Source organism: Pelobates fuscus, chromosome 4 (genome assembly GCF_036172605.1).
Source record: "Pelobates fuscus isolate aPelFus1 chromosome 4, aPelFus1.pri, whole genome shotgun sequence".
Classification (NCBI taxonomy): domain Eukaryota; kingdom Metazoa; phylum Chordata; class Amphibia; order Anura; family Pelobatidae; genus Pelobates; species Pelobates fuscus.
In genome coordinates, this window is record NC_086320.1 from 325633515 (window position 1) to 325651835 (window position 18321).

At 38.1% G+C, this 18321-nt stretch overlaps 1 protein-coding gene across 1 annotated transcript in view; it reads right to left on the reverse strand.

Moving 5' to 3' along the window:
* Positions 1–18321, reverse strand: part of ITGB8 (integrin subunit beta 8) — a 119632-nt gene that overhangs the window by 64435 nt on the left and 36876 nt on the right. The window contains exon 2 of the mRNA XM_063450726.1: positions 5519–5604. Coding sequence (XP_063306796.1) covers positions 5519–5604 — 86 coding nt within the window. The remainder of the gene's footprint in view (positions 1–5518; positions 5605–18321) is intronic.

Genomic DNA, 18321 nt, shown 5'->3' on the forward strand with positions numbered 1-18321 from the left:
CAGCGCTGGGGTAAAGGTAAGTAAATGTTTATTTCTTTCAAAATTGTGATCGTAATGGGGTTGCAACATGATACACAATACATTTAACACAGAGTATTTTTTTATTTATTTTTTTAAACATCAATTTCACAGTACAGTGTTCCTTTAAAGTCTGTGCACATGAATTTGAATAGCTGCTTTCACTATTCTTCACTAATGACTATCTGGGGTTGCTCTATCTTCTGTGCAGTGGGGGACTGCTTGTGTTTTGTATTTGGACATCTTTTGTAGGTGGGATAAACCTGATGTGAAGATGATAGTAATAGTAGAACCGGGGCCATATTAAGAGCCCACTGGGCCTGGTGCTGACAATTATAATGGGCCTAATTACAGAATCTTATCGACAGAAAATACTAAAACAGTTATACCTCCCAATCGTCATGTATCTGGTGGAGGTGGTGATGGAGGGAAGCTCACAGGATATAGCTATCAGAAAACACATACCCTATGCTAATGTCTCGCATTTCATCTTTCAAGTAAATCCATACCCCCTAACAGCAGTGTCAGGTGAACCAGGATTTTGGTGGGCGGGGTAAAAGAGTGTGCCACTGATGCGAATCACGTAACCAGAACCGCCCAAAGGGGCAATCAGGCCCAAAAAACTCTGCCCAAGGAATTAGGTCAGCCTTGTGTGAATGCATGACAGACTGGGTGGGAATCATGCAGGCTGGCCAACTAAGGGCATACTATTTCAGACAGTACTCTGAGCTTGGCATAAATGTGTCTAATGATGCGCTCGCTCCACGCTTTGTAAGGACTGTTCCCTAGCACTCACCTGTCCCCTCCTCTCCTAACCTTCTTACTAGCAGGCAGAAGCCCATGTTATACAGTCTGGGACAGAGAAAAGGTGTATGTAGTGAGTGTAGAAGAAAGTGAACATGCCACCGTGTTAGAGAGACTGAAGCAGCAAGAGCAGTTGCATAGTGCCCAAAGTCAGCTTAGGGTAGCACAGAGGTAAACACAAGAGGTTTGAGAAAGCTGAAATGATGGTATGGTGGTGCAGTATCTCTTCTGTAGAGAAAACAAGCCACATCCAGATAAAACCTTTTGTGGGATCAATCTTATATACCAATGTTTATGTTCCCTCCGTAACGGTAACAGTGAGTAAAGCTAGCATGTTTGAAACCTCACAGAAAAGCAAGAAATTCATTTTGTTTTGTCCACTCTTAGTGTTGTTTTACACTGATTGAACATATGAAACTTGGAAGATAAGCAGAGAACTGGTAGGGAATGCTAAGAATTAGCAAGAGACAATAATAGGGATGAGTGGCATAGATTTGAAACACAGTGAAGACACAAAAATGCTCAAGAAGAAGACGACAACAAGGAGCAAAGCAGTTAGAAAACAGATGGTAAAAAAAAAGAATAAATAGACATACAAGGCGTAACGAAGACAAAAGTGAATGAAAAAGGGATGGAAAGAGTTAACAAAAATAGTAAAAAAAAAATGAAATACAATGACAAAGAACCCAATAAGGGTGGGAATAATAAAAACATCCTTCCGTGAGGAAGGCTCAGTGTTGAAACATTGAAGTTGTATGTAAGTTGTGTTTCGGTTTCCTTGATTTTTTTCTTTAGAGCTGTACAATATCTATATTATCTTAAAACTTTATATATTGCTATATATTGTATACAATTTTGGATATTATAATTTTACCGCATTTTATTTATATTAACGTGAAGATCTATTTATTAATGCCATCCTCTTTAAGTCATCCTCTAGGTATTTAATTTTGCATATAAAGAATGCTGATGTTTTAGAGTCGTATAATTGTCACTAAAGATTCATACCCATTATATTGTTTTAGTGTGTATATGTCAATTCAGATAATTTGCAGTGAAATAAAAGCACAAGAGGATCACAAAGTGCAAGAGGAATAAAAAAAGACAAAGTGATAAAACAATAATAGAGAGAAAGGAGAATTGGACAAAAAAAAAACACTTATATCGTAACACGAAAACAATCAAAGAGAACAAAACAAGAGGCTGCAAGAGACACAGAAAAGAACATGCATGATTGGGAATGGATGCTAGAATTACTTTTTTCTAGACACTAAAATGTTCTTGGTTTTAAGGTTGATTGGGTCTTCTAGGTCCCGGTTTCTCAACACACAAACATATAGCCAGCACACACCAGATAAACACATGCAACATATGGCCAGCACACAAGAGACACACACACACATACAGACAGCACACACCAGACACACACAAACATTCAGCCAGCACACTCCATACACACACAAACATACAGCAAGCACACACCAGACAAACACATGTAACATATAGCCAGCACACACCAGACAAACACATGCAAGATATAGCCAGCACACACCAGACACACACAAACATATAGGCAGCATACACCAGACACACACACAAACATACAGCCAGCACACACCAGACACACACAAACATACAGCCAGCATACTCCATACACACACAGACATACAGCCAGCAAACACCAGACACACACAAACATGCAGCCAGCACACACCAGACACACACTACATACAACCTGCACACGTTACATACAGCCAGCAAACACACTTTTCATTTGGAATTTAAATCAATAGAAATTAGTTTCTCAAGCCAGGGGTACTTAGGATTTTTTTTTAAACCTGAAGGAGCAGTTCTCCATAAAGGGTTAAGAAACGCTGTTCTAGGTGTTGCAGAAGAAAAAAGAATGGGAATTACCGTCATAGCTGATTACTGATTACCAAATTTAAGTCTTATTACTTTGTATATAACTTTTGCACCCCATCCAGCCCCCCAGCGTCAGAGGCCCCTTTAGTGGTGACAACATGTATATATTTGAGGAGGTTTTGGATAGTAATGTCACTTGAATTATAATTTTTATACAGCAGATATATGAATTGCATTGTGAGTATATACAGCATTATCACTTTAATTGTTTAGTTTTGACACTGCATTTTTTTAAATTGTGTTTATCACATTAATTTTGCATTATATATATTCACAATGCTCTTACAACCAATTCCTGTGAAATGCATGTTCCGGGTGTGCCCCCAATTCCTGTTTGTCTTTACTTATAACTTTGTTTAGTCAGCAAGTCAGCAAGTCAGTAAGTCTGAAACTGCATGTGTTTTATGTATGTATTTATTTTTTAACAGTGGGTCGACTTACAGTACAGTACTGTGAATTATTTCATTAACTACAATACTCCCCTATGGCAGCCGTTAAATTAGAGCCCAGCAGGAATTACCTAGTGAGTGCACTTTACAGAACACAGATATCTATCTGTCCTTACGTAATAAAATAACTGACATTTAAACACTGTTAATAACACATGATCGGCAACAAAAAATATTTCCAAGCGGTGAAAGCTTTCCAAAACATTACATCACTCTTTTTAAAGATTACAACTGAATATCGAAATTAGAAGATAGCACACGCACAGAAAAATGTACTCTCGTACGGCAGTAAAACAGCATCAATTTTTCCACCACGAAATTCTGAAAACGAAATGAACTCAAGCTAAAACGTTACGTTGCTGAATTAAATGAACAGTGAGGCCTGTGTTTCTTTGTTCATGGAAATAGGATTTGGCTTGATTGGGTTGCTTTAAAAGCTCACAGTAGCCTGTCAGGGAAAAGTGAATTGACAGAGTTCATGTCTGTGCTACATCTGGTATATTTAAGATGCTCTTATCCTGTTGAAATGTGCTGTGTCGTTCAGTTATAGCAGCATTGTCACTTTGCAGGTTTTATTTTCAAGTCAATCCTTTTTTGTCCCTCTATTTCTCCTTGCTTTTTATTTAATTTTTTTTAATTTTTTTAATTTATTTTTTTTATTCACCGTGGCTATTTCATTGTACATAAAAAAAAAAAGCAGAGATTACCTTCACAGACCTGGCATGTACAATGGCTTGTGATTTATTTTAGCAGAGAATCATAGCAAATATAATTTACATATATCTCAGGTGCTAAAGTTATTATTATTATTATTGTCATGTATATAGCGCCAACAGATTCTGTAGCGCTTTACAATATTATGAGAAGGGATTTAACTATAAATAGGACAATTACAAATAAACTTACAGGAACAATAGGTTGAAGAGGACCCTGCTCGATCGAGCTTACATTCTATAGGAGGTGGGGTGTAAAACGCATTAGGACAGGAATTTGCAGTCAAATAAGGTGGGCTGCCCTTTAGGAGAGGGCAAGAGACAGGTATGTGAGGTAGAGGTTATTCTGGGAGGCCATAAGCTTTCCTAAAGAGATGGGTTTTAAGGCACTTCTTAAAAGATGTTAACACCATTAGTGCAATGGTACAAATATTAGCTAAAGTCTGTCATTTTGGTTTTGGTTGTTCAGAACCTGTTGTTCTGTGTTGAACAAACATGTCAGTGACAAATAAAATGTGTGGGCTTGTTAAAGAAATACAAAGTAGCAGAATAAGATATGTTGCTTTGCCTTGTCACCTTTACAATGTGTCCGCAAACCAACCGCCATAGATAAAGAGACGGAAATAATGTGCTGTGTGCATTCCTGCAACTATGTCAATACAGTGTTTATAGTTAACCCAAAGGCTGTTAAAATACCATAGGGCTCAAAGTTATCAACAATGAAGCCTACTTAGCAAACACAATAAACCAGAAGTGTAAAGGAGATGCCTGTTAGCCATTAATGGCTGCCAAGTAAGAGAAGCAAAGCTTAGAATAAAAAATAAAAAATAAACTGTGTGCAATAGCTATGCAATGTTAGATGAATATTCATACTATATGGAAATAATACATATTTGATAAAAGACACAGACATAACATGTGATATCCATTCATTTTGACAGGCTGTGTCGCAGTGATTTGTGTAAACATTTGTTTATTAAAAACCCTGTCTCTGTTTGCCTTCTGTCTGCAATTTACACTTTGTGCAGCTAAACACACAGGACAAGTTCACCTGTTTTTCTTCCCCAAGAAAATGTGTGCAAGTTAAAATAAGGTGTTTGTAAAAGTGTTGTTTACACCTTATGAAAAGTGAGTATTCTGTGTGAATATGCTTCTTTTGATGTGTTACATACAGTCACTTCCAATCTGTGGGGGCAGAATTTCTGTTCATTTTTTTTCAACTCCAGATCACTTCATTGTTAGAATGAGAGTTTGATAGAATAGGGTTTTGTATATCAACACGCTTTCTCTATAGCATAGCACACCACAGAGGGTACATAGATCAATGCCAACAGTTTCACAGATCTCATGGCTCTTATTCTTAATTTAATAAATACAGACGGCACTCCAATGGGTGCAATCAGGTTAAACATGCACCCATTGCTGTCCCTAATAATACAACGGCACTGAGATAAGGGTCTTCAGACTCTGATAAGTAACACTGATTGGGATATGAATTGAACATTTTTGAGACAATGAAAAATGAAGACATTTCAATGATGCTGGGATTTAAGCACAACACATACAGCACAGCGTATAAACAACCAAAATATACAGAAAGAAACTGCACACCTCTTGACTACACCATCCACATTCTGGGCCAAGTGCAAGGCATTTTGTACATGTAGCTGCGTTTGAAGAGAAGCATCTGTTTTCAGCTGAAAAAGAAAAAAGAAAAAGCAAAATAGTTAGCAAGGGAGTAAACAAATAATACAACAAAAATACAAAGTATATCTGAGAGACATATAAATGATAAAAGGAATCTTCAGCAGACACTTTTTTAATGAGAAAAACAATATTAAATATATATATATATATATATATATATATGTATATATCTATATATATATTGGTATAATTAAAAATGTCTTGAGATATTGTTCATATATAAATAACTCTTTGAAAGACAGGATATGTTAATAGCAGCAGGGAGATGACACTGTAGACAAAACATAATAACTAGCTTTAAGAATGAGGACAGACTTGTAAATATTCTTGAGTTATATGCATTTTATACCGTTTTTATTCAACTAACATAATATTTCAAAGACAAGCTTTCAAGAGTTTTCCTCTCTTCCTCAGGTCTAAAGCAATGCTGATCAATATGATAGAGTTTAAAAGGACACTATAGTCAACTGAACAACTTTTGGTTAATGAAGCAGTTTTGGTGTATAGAACATGCCCCTGCAGCCTCACTGCTCAATCCTCTGCCATTTAGGAGTTAAATCCCTTTGTTTATGAACCCTAGTCACACCTCCCTGCATGCGACTTGCACAGCCTTCCATAAACACTTCCTGTAAAGAGAGCCCTATTTAGGCTTTCTTTATTGCAAGTTCTGTTTAATTAAGATTTTCTTATCCCCTGCTATGTTAACAGCTTGCCAAACCCTGCAAGAGCCTCCTGTATGTGATTAAAGTTCAATTTAGAGATTGAGATACAATTATTTAAGGTAAATTACATCAGTTTGAAAGTGAAACCATTTTTTTTTTTCATGCAGGCTGTGCCAGGGGAGGTGTGGCTAGGGCTGCATAAACAGAAACAAAGTGATTTAACTCCTAAATGACAGTGAATTGAGCAGTGAAATTGCAGGGGAATTATCTATACACTAAAACTGCTTTATTTAGCTAAAGTAATTTAGGTGACTATAGTGTTCCTTTAACACTTAAAACAACTGATATTGTTAGAGAAGGGAGGGGGGTGCATGGGGTGTCATAAATAGCAAAAGATGTGACTGAGAGTGAAAAGTGCAGGTTGGTTGAGAATAGCCAGAACACATAAATAAACAGAGGAGAGTCAATACACTCATAAAACAGCAGAGCAGGGCAATCAAATATACAGCTGCATATATGTGTATATATAAATTGCTCACATATAAGTAAATCAGGTGTATTGAAAAAGAGACATTACTGCAATGTGTGTTTATATAAAGATTTGGTAGTGTGTCAGAAATCCAGAATCTCAGAATAGTTCTTCCTATCGAGTAGTAAGCATACATCACATGCACTTTAGAGCTTGATTGTAAATAAGGAGCTCTTTAAAGAATCACTCCAAGCAAAATAAGTGCCCTCAATGTAGGTAGGCAAACCATTTGCTAACAATTTGATTCTTATCTGGGGTCCACCAGATACTTCTCCTTGCCTCTATGAGCGGTGGAAACTGTCTACCTGAGTTAAGCCTTGGGGAACTCATTGGCATCGACGGCACGGTTTTGTTCAAGAGAGCTAAGTGAAGCTCCTAGTTGGAGCTTTAAGCTCTCAATAACAGAACAGGAAAGACAAGGAGCAGTGTCAAGCAGACCTCAGGTAAGGTGTCAAACCATTAGCAAATGGTTTTATTACTAACGTTGGGGAGGGGCACCATAGCCACTACAGTGTGGTGTGATGGTTATGGTGCTTGGAGTGTTGCTTTAATGGGATATGAATGCAGGAACTGCCTAAGGTGAGTAGGTATGCATATCATAACTCAAATGTGATTGTGTAACGTTGTAATATTGAAAGGAACACTCCAAGCACCATAACCACTACACTGTAGTGGTTATAACAATCAGGCGGTTTTAGAATGCTTTTACTATTTATCTGGGGTCCTCTAGGCCCCGCTCCAGGCTTCCATTACAACGTCCTCTCTACCCAGAAGCTCTCTGTATGAGCTAAGCCTGATCAGCTGTTGCCCTCTGCCACCTCTGCAGGACCTAGCTAAGGAGACCTTATAGAGGTTTCTTGCTCCCTTTGCAGCTGAGAAGAGGCACACTCTTGGTAAGAAGTCAAACCTTGCTAAAACAATTGACTATATACACTGGTCGTTACAAATTGGCAGTAGTAGTGCTTAGGTTAGAGGTAAGCAAGGGGTTTTACACACATTTATCCTTGGTAAAAGGTGTAAGTAACTTAATTTATTATAAATATGAATGTTTAGTTTTGGTAGGACTTAGAGTTAGAGGTGGCTTAGGGTTAAGAGGTTCCAGCCTTCAAGGTCATGTGGACCGTAACTCTAATCATTCAGAATCGGCTTTAATGTATGTTTCAAAAATATTTGGGGGGGGAAACTATTTACATCACCAAAATAACTAAATGTACAGTGTAGGCACTATAACCATTCAATTTCACTGAATAGGAACAAACTAAAACTGCCGGTCTGTTCAGTGTTAAACTATTTTTGAAGAGCTTTAAACTAAATAAAAATCCCTGGCTACCCACAGCCCGGCCTGACTGCAGATACAGCTAACGTAGAGATTACGCACTTCCTCCTGGCCATACCCATTCATACCAGCAGTGGGTTCTCTGATAGGCTAAAAGAAGTCAGCTGACACAGTAAAGTTATGAAAGATGCTCTACAATTTCTATTGTGATGTTTGCCATAGATATACAGATTATGTTCTAGAATCCAGTGATATCACAATGTGACTGATATTGACACACAGTTGAACAATGAATTTCAATCAGTCTAGAGGCAGACAACACATGTAAAGCTATCATAAAGGGGAAGCTAAACATATATTTAAGGAAACAGAAAATGATGAGTAGGGAAAAGGTAAGTGCTGGTTATTTAGATTATTAATAATGTATCTTTGAAAGATGTTGCAGTGCCTTAAGTGAAATTTGAAATTTACTTTGGATTCCCAACAATTCTTGCTGTATTAAATAATCCTGTATTACATTTTCGTATGTGAATTTCACTTCCTCAATGTCCATCCTAATTTCTATATGGTAGAATGAGAGACTATGAACACTGAGGTATAACAGGAGTCACAAGAAGCCTATGTTAATTTGCATCACCGAAAGGGTTAACAGCTATTGGGCTAAATCAAAATGGCTTTGGAATTTGAAAAGTTAATTACCGTATATACTCGAGTTTAAACCGACCCGAATTTAAGTCGAGACCCCTAATTTTACCCCCCAAAACTGGGAAAACTTATTGACTCGAGTATAAGACTAGGGTGGGAAATGCAGCAGCTACTGGTACATTTCTAAATAAAATTATGTCCCCAAAAAATTATATTAATTGAATATTTATTTACAGTGTGTGTGTGTATGAATGCAGTGTGTGTGTGTGTGTGTGTATGAATGCAGTGTGTGTGTATGAATGCAGTGTGTGTGTGTATGAATGCAGTGTGTGTGTATGTGTGAGTGCAGTGTGTGTGTGTGTGTGTGTGTGTGTGTGAGTGCAGTGTGTGTGTGTGTGTGAGTGCAGTGTGTGTGTGTGTGAGTGCAGTGTGTGTGTGTGTATGAATGCAGTGTGTGTGTGTGTATGAATGCAGTGTGTGTGTGTGTGTGTGTGTGTGAATGCAGTGTGTTTGTGTGTCTGATGCAGAGCCTTGGTGGGGGGTGGGCATCTTTATTATTTTTTTAAAATTATTATTATTTTAATATTATTAATTTTTATATATATATATATATATATATATATATTACATTTTATTTTTATATTATGTTTTTAATATTATTAATTTATAATTTTTATTTTATTCACATTTTTATTTACATTTTATTCGTCCCCCCTCCCTGCTTGTTAGCTGGCAAGGGAGGGGGGCTCTCATTCCCTGGTGGTCCAGTGGATGGGCTGTAGGAGGGGGGCTGGCAGAGAGCTGTAACTTACCTTCACAGCAGCTCCTGTCAGCTCCCTTCTCTCACCTCCGGTCGGCTCCCTCTGTAAGTCTCGCGACCGCGTGGAGCGTTGCCATGGTAACCCATGGCAACGCTCTGACCCCGCGGCTCTCGCGAGAGTTGCAGAGGGAGCTGACAGGAGCTGCTGTGAAGGTAAGTTACAGCTCGCTGCCAGCCCCCAACAGGACCACCGGGCTTGTAATGAGCCCGGCGGTCCTGTCTGTATTATGGCAATGTAAGTTGCCATAATACAGACACTCACTCGAGTATAAGACGAGTGGGGGGTTTTCAGCACAAAAAATGTGCTGAAAAACTCGTCTTATACTCGAGTATATACGGTAATTATATGCATTATTACAAAGTTACATTGTGTCCATCATGTGTTACATGTGTCCATCAAGTTCGGTCTTCCTCAGATCTGTTTTTTGCTGTTGATCCAAAATAAGTAAAAAACCCAGTTTGAAGCACTTCCAAGTTTGCAACAAACTAGGAAACAATTCCTTCATGACCCAAGAATGGCAGTCAGATTTTGTCATGGATCAAGATGTTATTACACTACAACTGAAAAATGATATCCTTGAATATTATGTTTTTATGTTGTTAAGTATGCATCTAATTGCTGTTTAATTTAACCCCTTAAGGACACATGACATGTGTGACATGTCATGTATCCCCTTTATTCCAGAAGTTTGGTCCTTAAGGGGTTAAACATAAATGCAGACTCTGATAAAACCACTTCTTCAGACAGAGAATTCCACATCCTTATTGTTCTTACAGTAAAAAAACACACATTTGTTTTGTCTTAGACTAAATCTCCTTTCTTTCAGTCTAAACATGTGGCCCTGTGCCCTATGTATAGTCCTATTTGTGAATAGATTTTTAATAAAAATTAGTTTCCCAATTTGTTTATTCTGACCTACAATATGACATTTGTCAATTTCCCAGAATTTAAAGTTCAGTATAAAAAAAAAAAAATCTATTTTGTGATGATGCGGTTACCATAGATATACAGATCCACTATGAGTTGTGTTCTAGAATGCATGATGTCACAATGTGACTGCTACAGAACACAGCTTGCCAGTAGATATTCAATCAAACATTTGAGGTAAAGTGATCATATTCTAAAGCGTATATTATGGAAAACAGTACATTATGAAAGGTAGTAAGTGCTGGTTATTCAGATTATTATTAATGTCACTTTACAAAATGATATAATGTCCCATGTGAAATACTATGTGAAATATATATGTTTGTGGGGGAATCTCATTCCTCGTCATGTGAAATGAGAGTCTGTGAGTACTGGGGTATAGGATTTACCATTAATCATTTCTGCTAGTGTAGACAAACTGACATAGGAGCTTATCAGGTTGCCTCACCAAAAAGGGTTAAGAGCGACAGGGCCGGGCCAAAAGAGTTTTCAAAACTGAAGAGTTTACATAAATTAAATAGTTTTATTTTCTGGCTTACACAGCCATGATTGATGCTTTAAATTCCATTTTTGTGATTATGTGGTTGCCATAGGTATACTGTGAGAGCTCTAGAATGTAGTGATAGTGTAATATGGTTGTTGCAGCATACCTCCCAAGTGTCCCTGTTTAGGAAGGAAAGTCCATATTTTCATTTTTTTTCAAATCCCTCAGTCCCTCTCTTCTATCCTAATGTATTTTCTAGATTATTGTTGGTATGCCTGCGTGTAAAACAGAGCTCTAGGGTGCAATAACACTCACATAAAGTGTCTTTTAACTATAACAAATGTGTTTAGAAATCAGTCTGGTTAAAAGGTACATTGTCCTTGTAAGTTACATTTTAGCTGCATAAATGTTTATTAGTAATGCAACTAAAATGTATCAGAACATACCACCCATGAATGAAAATCCCAGCAATATTGCAACATTTGTGAATAATACTTAAAATATAATACTTTTTGTGCTACAATTTACGCATAAGATGTGTCAAAGGTAAAATTCCCAGCATTGTCCATTTAAAAAAATATATATATTTTTGTTTAGTTTTATTTTATTTTTTAAATATATTCTTGTATAAGATAAACTGAGTTTTAGGCTGCTAATCTATTTTACATTATATTTGGACCCTACCAATCTGTCAAAGTTCTAAAAATAAAACTGACATATCCCAATATTTTTGTAAGTACACTAAAGCTGGTAAATTTATTTTACTTTTAGAATTGAATTGTTAGACTACTAAACTACATGTTTTTAAACAGTTTAACAACTTAACTGGGTTCAACTGGTTCCCTGTACATGCAGCCCCTGCATCCAGTTTTTCCTTGCAGGCCTTAACTTAGGCTCTATGAAGACATCCAGTGTTTTCTGCAGGAGTGAGGTGCAGGTGTGCCCGAGAGACCCATGAAAATTGTCAAATTGTTATAAAAGTTAGAACAGGGGGGGAAGAGTCAGCGCTAAATAACAAAATGAAGGGCAGCAACCCCAAAAAAGGGAATCCCTCAAGACCCTTATTAAAACAAGATAAAAGATGTAAAGGGGGTAAGGGCTGCGCTCAGGGCTAGTAGTAGTCTATAACATTAAAAACTTGACCAAATGGTCTAAATGGAGATACAACAACAAGTAGGCCTAGGCAAATAATAAAAACGGTAGAAAGTAAAAAGTCTCGCTAAGACAACAGAATAAAATAGGGTGAAATCCTCAGGAGTTGATCCGTCCGGATAGCAAAATATTAATATAAAAGTCTCACTAATATATCAGAATAAGGTAGGGGTACAATCCTTAGGAGTTGATCCGTCCGGATGGTTAAAATATCCGTATATGTGGAGGGACAAAGGGAAAACACGACAAACAGCCGATAGTGTAATATAGTCAGGATCCAGTGGTAAAATGGATAACCAGCTCTGGAGTGAAGGGCGTATAGCGGTATAATCCCCGCTAGAGGATATAGTGGAGAGGTGCGTCCGTCAATCCAGTCTGATTTTTCAGTGCTCCAGGTTATATAAAAAACAGCAATAGTGCTCTCAATATATGAAGAATGAGTAATAAAATATGTTTATAAAATATACTTACAAATATAGAGCAGAAGGTACTGCTCTATTGACACAGCGTGGAATAATCCAAACCTCGGATTGCTTGAGTACAGGATACAATAAAAATGCCAGGGAGAGTAATAATAAAAAGTGCATATAAAATACAATAAAAAGAGAATTGGTACAGAAAAAGAGTAACCAAAAAACCTTTATTGTTAAAATACACAATTAAAAAACATTAATGCGTTTCACCTTTCAAGGCTTTTTCAAAAGCCCCTACCCCTACCCTATCCTGATATATTAGTGAGACTTTTATTTGGATTTATTACTATCCGGACGGATCAATCTACTGAGGATTTCACCCTATTATATTCTGTTGTCTTAGCGAGACTTTTTACTCTCTACCATTTGTATTATTTGCATAGGCCTACTTGTTGTTGTATCTCCATTTAGACCATTTGGTCAAGTTTTTATTGTTATAGACTATTACTACTAGCCCTGAGTGCAGCCCTTACCCCCTTTACATCTTTTATCTTGTTATAAAAGTTACACTGGAAAGGTGCCAGAGCAATTCTGGCACCATAGTCATTGCAGTTGGCTACAAAGGTTATGGTGCTTAGTGTGTACTGAGGTTATGGTGCTTAGTGTCTCAATCACAAGTGTCTTAGCTAATAAACCGAAACAGTGAGATGTGTGCACAAAGACTGTGTGTGGGGGGAATGACTGTGTTTTGTATAAGTGTGGTGACTGTAATTGTGACAGCTGTGTGTGATGTATATGTTTTGAATGTGTATGAAGTGGCTATGAGTAATGTGTGTGGTGATGTTTAGGTAAATGTGAGTGATGTGCGTTACTGTTAGTGCGTAGCTGAGTGTGTTGCTGAGTGCACATCAGCAATGTTAAAAGATGCATTTTGCACGGTGACCCCTACACACTTACTAACACATACCTTGACCCATAAAAACACACTGACACACACAGTGACCCCTACACACTTACTAACACATACGTTGACCCATAAAAACACACTAGCACACACAGTGACCCATACAAACACACTGACACACACAGTGAACCCTACAATTACCATACTGACCCAGAGTGATCCATACACACTCACAGACACACAGTAATCCATACAAACATAGTTACACATGCAGTGACCAATACAATCACACTGACACATACCACACTAATTAAGTTGTCCATTACCAGATGCTGTCTGAAAGTTTCACTGTGCCAGGAAATGTCTGCTGATACCTATCCACCATTCCCCCAGCCTGTCCTCCATGTCCCAGAGTATTTGCAACTGGGATATGACATTATTGTTTATCTCAGCGGCCTTTAGCTGCCTAAATTATTGAAGGGGAAAGAGGATATTTGAAAAGACAAATCGCTGGCATTGGTGGCTGGACCATTGGGAAAGCTCCCTCACAACAGAGAGGGGCACAGACACTGGTCAGGTAGATCTTCTGATCTACTGAGCTCATGTAGCTGGTGCATACGTCTATGGTACGTAGATACATGCAGATTAGTTAAGTGTTCTTGCATAGCAAGACCACTTAATGTTATCTCACATATATATTATTATTATTATTATAGCCAAATTTACCACCCTAACTCCTCCCACAGTTTTTACACGACATAGATAGTAATATTATTATTATGTTATTTATATAGCGCCATCAAATTCCGCAGCGCTTTACAATGGGTGGACAAACAGACATATAGCTGTAACCAGACAGTTGGACACACAGGGACAGAGGGGTTGAGGGCCCTGCTCAATGAGCTTACATGCTAGAGGGAGTGGGGTAAAATGACACAAAAGGTAAGGATAGTATTAGACTAGTGACAGTTGCAGAAGAGGAATCAGTCGGGAGCTATTAACAGTTTAAGTGATACGCTTTTATGAAGAAGTGAGTTTTTAACAATTTTTTTAAGGAGTGGAGACTGGGTGAGCATCTAACGGAGGAGGGAAGCAAGTTCCACAGGATTGGTGCAGCCCTCGAGAAATCTTGAAGGCGAGCATCAGAGGTGGGAGTACAGACAGAAGATACACGTAAGATTTCAGCCGATTGTTAGGGCCTAAACGGGACATACTTGTGTGTTAGGGAGGATAGATAGGTGGGAGCAGTATTATGTAGAGATTTGAAAGCAAGAATCAGAATTTTTAATTTAACTCTATATCTTATGGGAAGTCAATGTAGGGACTGACAGAAGGGTGAGGCGTGGGCCGTGCGGGCGGACAGGACGATGAGCCTCGCCCCCGCATTCATTATGGACTGTAACGGCGCAAGTTGGGAGCACGTATGACCACTGAGAAGCGGATTACAGTAGTCAAGGCGAGAAAGGACAGTGGAATGGACCAACACCTTAGTCGCATAATATACCGAAACGTGCGGATTGTTCCCGATTGGATTGCTATTACTTTGTGGAACGTTTCGCCGATTGGTTCACGAAATATCATCGTTTCTGTGGCGAAATTGGTCCCATAGGAATGAATGGCGAAATGTTCAAAACTAGAGTGGATGCTGACAAAAGCTGAAAAATCAGAACATGATTTCTAAACTGCCACCACTCCCTCATTTTCAAGCCCACCTACACAAATCTTATATCAAAACGTTCAGCTATCCCTGCTGCCACTAGAAATGTCCACGGCTAAGCCATAGTCATGATAGTTTTCACAATATGACCATTTGTTTGCTCGCGCCGTCCATTGACATTCATTGAAACTCCACTCTAGCCACCTCAAATTTGAAGGGCAATATCTAAACTGCGACTGTGCCTTCATTTTTCAGATACATACTATTTCAGAGACATACTATGCATCAAAATGTAGGTCTGGGTCTTGTGATTCTCACACTATAAAACTCTTCGCTGTAGGACTTATAGTTTTTAAAATACGACTGTTTAAAGATGGCAACCGCATGTGAAGTGAGCAATTTGGAGCAGTTTGTTTTTAACCGCTCTTCTCTGCCCTGTTTGAAATCTATTAGTTCCTGTTGGCAGTTGGTGGAATGTTCGAGGGATTTCAAATGGCGGCTGCAGAAACCCTGTGAAGCAATATGTGCAATATGAAGATGCTGTTATATATGTATTAATAAGGTGAGTACTTCGTTATACAGGAATTATTGACTGATTTGTACAAAACATCACAGTGGCAGCAGGGATAGCTGAACGTTTTGATATAAATTGGTACATTTATATCCCTACATGGCAAGACCACTTACTATTATCTCACATATATATTATTCTTATTGAGCAATTTGGAGCAGTTTGTTTTTAACCGCTCTTCTCTGCCCTATTTGAAATCTATTAGTTCCTGTTGGTAGTTGGTGGAATGTTCGAGGGATTTGAAAGATTTGAAAGCTCTTCTCTGCCCTTGCTGTAGAGTGAGTGAACCACACTCCAACCTTTCCACAGTTACTCCAGCCTCTCCAACCACACAACAGTTACTCAAGCCACTCCACCCAGTTACTCCGCCCACTCCAGTTGTAGACTACTGGTGGAGGCAAGAACACTTCACACAATTTCCCCAGAAATTGTAGCTTTTCTAGTTACTGTACCAATACATGGCCAGTAGGTTTTTGCCATCATTACAATGTTGACCTTAAGATACCATATTAGCATGTGAAGTTCTAATGACTTATCATTATCACAATTAGCTATATCTGAGAATTGTCTTTTACCAAGAATCACTCTTCTGTTAAGTTTACAATAATTTCAAACTTGGCTGAATATAATATCAAAGCATTTAGCAGGAAAGGTGCAATGGAATTTTCCATTTATGTCTTATGGTCTAATGGTTCAAACTTCCCCATTAGAAAGCCCTGAGTCCTATGGTAAGAGCAGCGATAGCACCTCTAGTGGCTGTCACACTAACAACCACAGGAGGTGGACTTAATCCTGCAATGTAAACATTGCTGTTTCTAAAAGATATGACGTGGTCTGGGTGACTATAATGTCCATTTAAATGTCAGTATGAATTGTACTGCATTAAATTGTGCATCTTTGTATATATATATATATATATATATAGTAGATATAGGCACTAATACCTACCAGGTATTTTTCTACATGGATACACACTTAGAAACACAGTGTAAATAATCTGTGATGAACAAAGAATATCATAAATTTCTATCGTGTTAGAGTTTCCAGGAAACTTTAAAAATTCTGGGCTGTCGCAAATGGCAAATCCTTTCTTTAAATGGTTGTGATGAACTATTTATAGGTCAGGATTTTATAGGTCCCGGTTTTAGATCATTTGAAAAGTTTAAAAATATGTGGCCTTTAACTTACTCCTTGAGTAACCATGGAACGCGGAGCTATTTAATATATGTTCATGTGGAAAAACGAGTGGAAAGCAGTCACCTTCTAATTCTTGGAATGTGGAAAGTCACACCTACATTGCAAAATGAAAAATTGCTGCACGGAAATCATTTTCCACTAGTGCAAAACACAATAATAAGTGAGAGAGATATGGAAACTTTTTAAAGGACATGAATGACCAGAACATTGTAAAATCCAAGAGACCTGATATTACTAAATCACACACCGCAGGGACATAAGTAGAAACACAAACTCAAAGGGTCTTTAAAAGCAGCCCCGGTCCAGTTGACACTCGAGAGGTAAAATGTTGTGTAAGCTCCTGGTCCTGTATTTAAAGCAGTTCCTGTGTGCCACCTGGCCAGCTAGGGGCTCTCTATTAAGGCAGTTGTAGTATACATTTCATCACCTTCATTGAGCCAAAAGCACAAGGAGGCACAAACATCTCTAAAACTGGCTGGACTGCAGACTGCAATCTGATGGGTGATGAGCAACAGTTAGAGGGAGTAAGTTTTCCCAATGTTTTCCTAGTTGGTAAAAACAGTAAAGGTACATTCCAAGAACCATAACAACAACAATGCATCATAGTAGTTATGGTGCTAGAAGTGCCCTGGCATCCCCATTGAAAGTATTCAATCTGTTTTAGAACTTAAAATTAGGAACTTACATGAATTAAAATGTAAATAGTGTATTTTTTAACACTGTAGTGTCCCACTGCATAGATATCTTTATGATGTCCCCAGCTTGTGTTATTTTATGAGCATCTCTGTATTATGCTCAGCACTCTGTATATTATAAGTATCTCTGTACTGTATAGGGATGTGTAAAATTCTGGGGGGGGGGGGGAGAGGGGAGAGGGGGGAGGGGGAGAGGTGCCCCAACATCTTAAAACTTCATCAGTCCCTACTGTCTAAAACTAAGGGGACAGGGCACCTAGACAACTTCAATAAAATGCAGTGGTCTGCGTGCCTATAAGGTCCCTTTAAAAGATGTTCTGCACACACTGTTCATAGTTATATAGCCTGATACAATATAGCACATTTATAAAATGGATTGAGACTTACACTTCTAACCATCTTGAGTTTTTCTGTGTTCTTAGTCTGTTCCACACTTTAACTCTAAGTTACTGTACTATCCTCCAGACCTCAGACCATCAGATCTCAGACAATGAATTGCGTTTAACATTTCCCAAGGTTGTGTCAACATTTCCTCATGACATATTGCTAGTTATGTTAAGTGCTGTTATGAAACATGCCCATTTATTGCCACAAGGGGGTGACAGAATAAATCTAAATAGAAGGCATGGTGACCAACACTTTCCTGAATACAAGGATGAACTGTGTCAGGGTTATTCAATAAAGTGAAAATTGTCACGAATTCGAAAAGAACTTCAAATTTAAGGATACAATAGATGAACTGTTATGCCTCTATTTAAGCTATTTTGGTGTTAA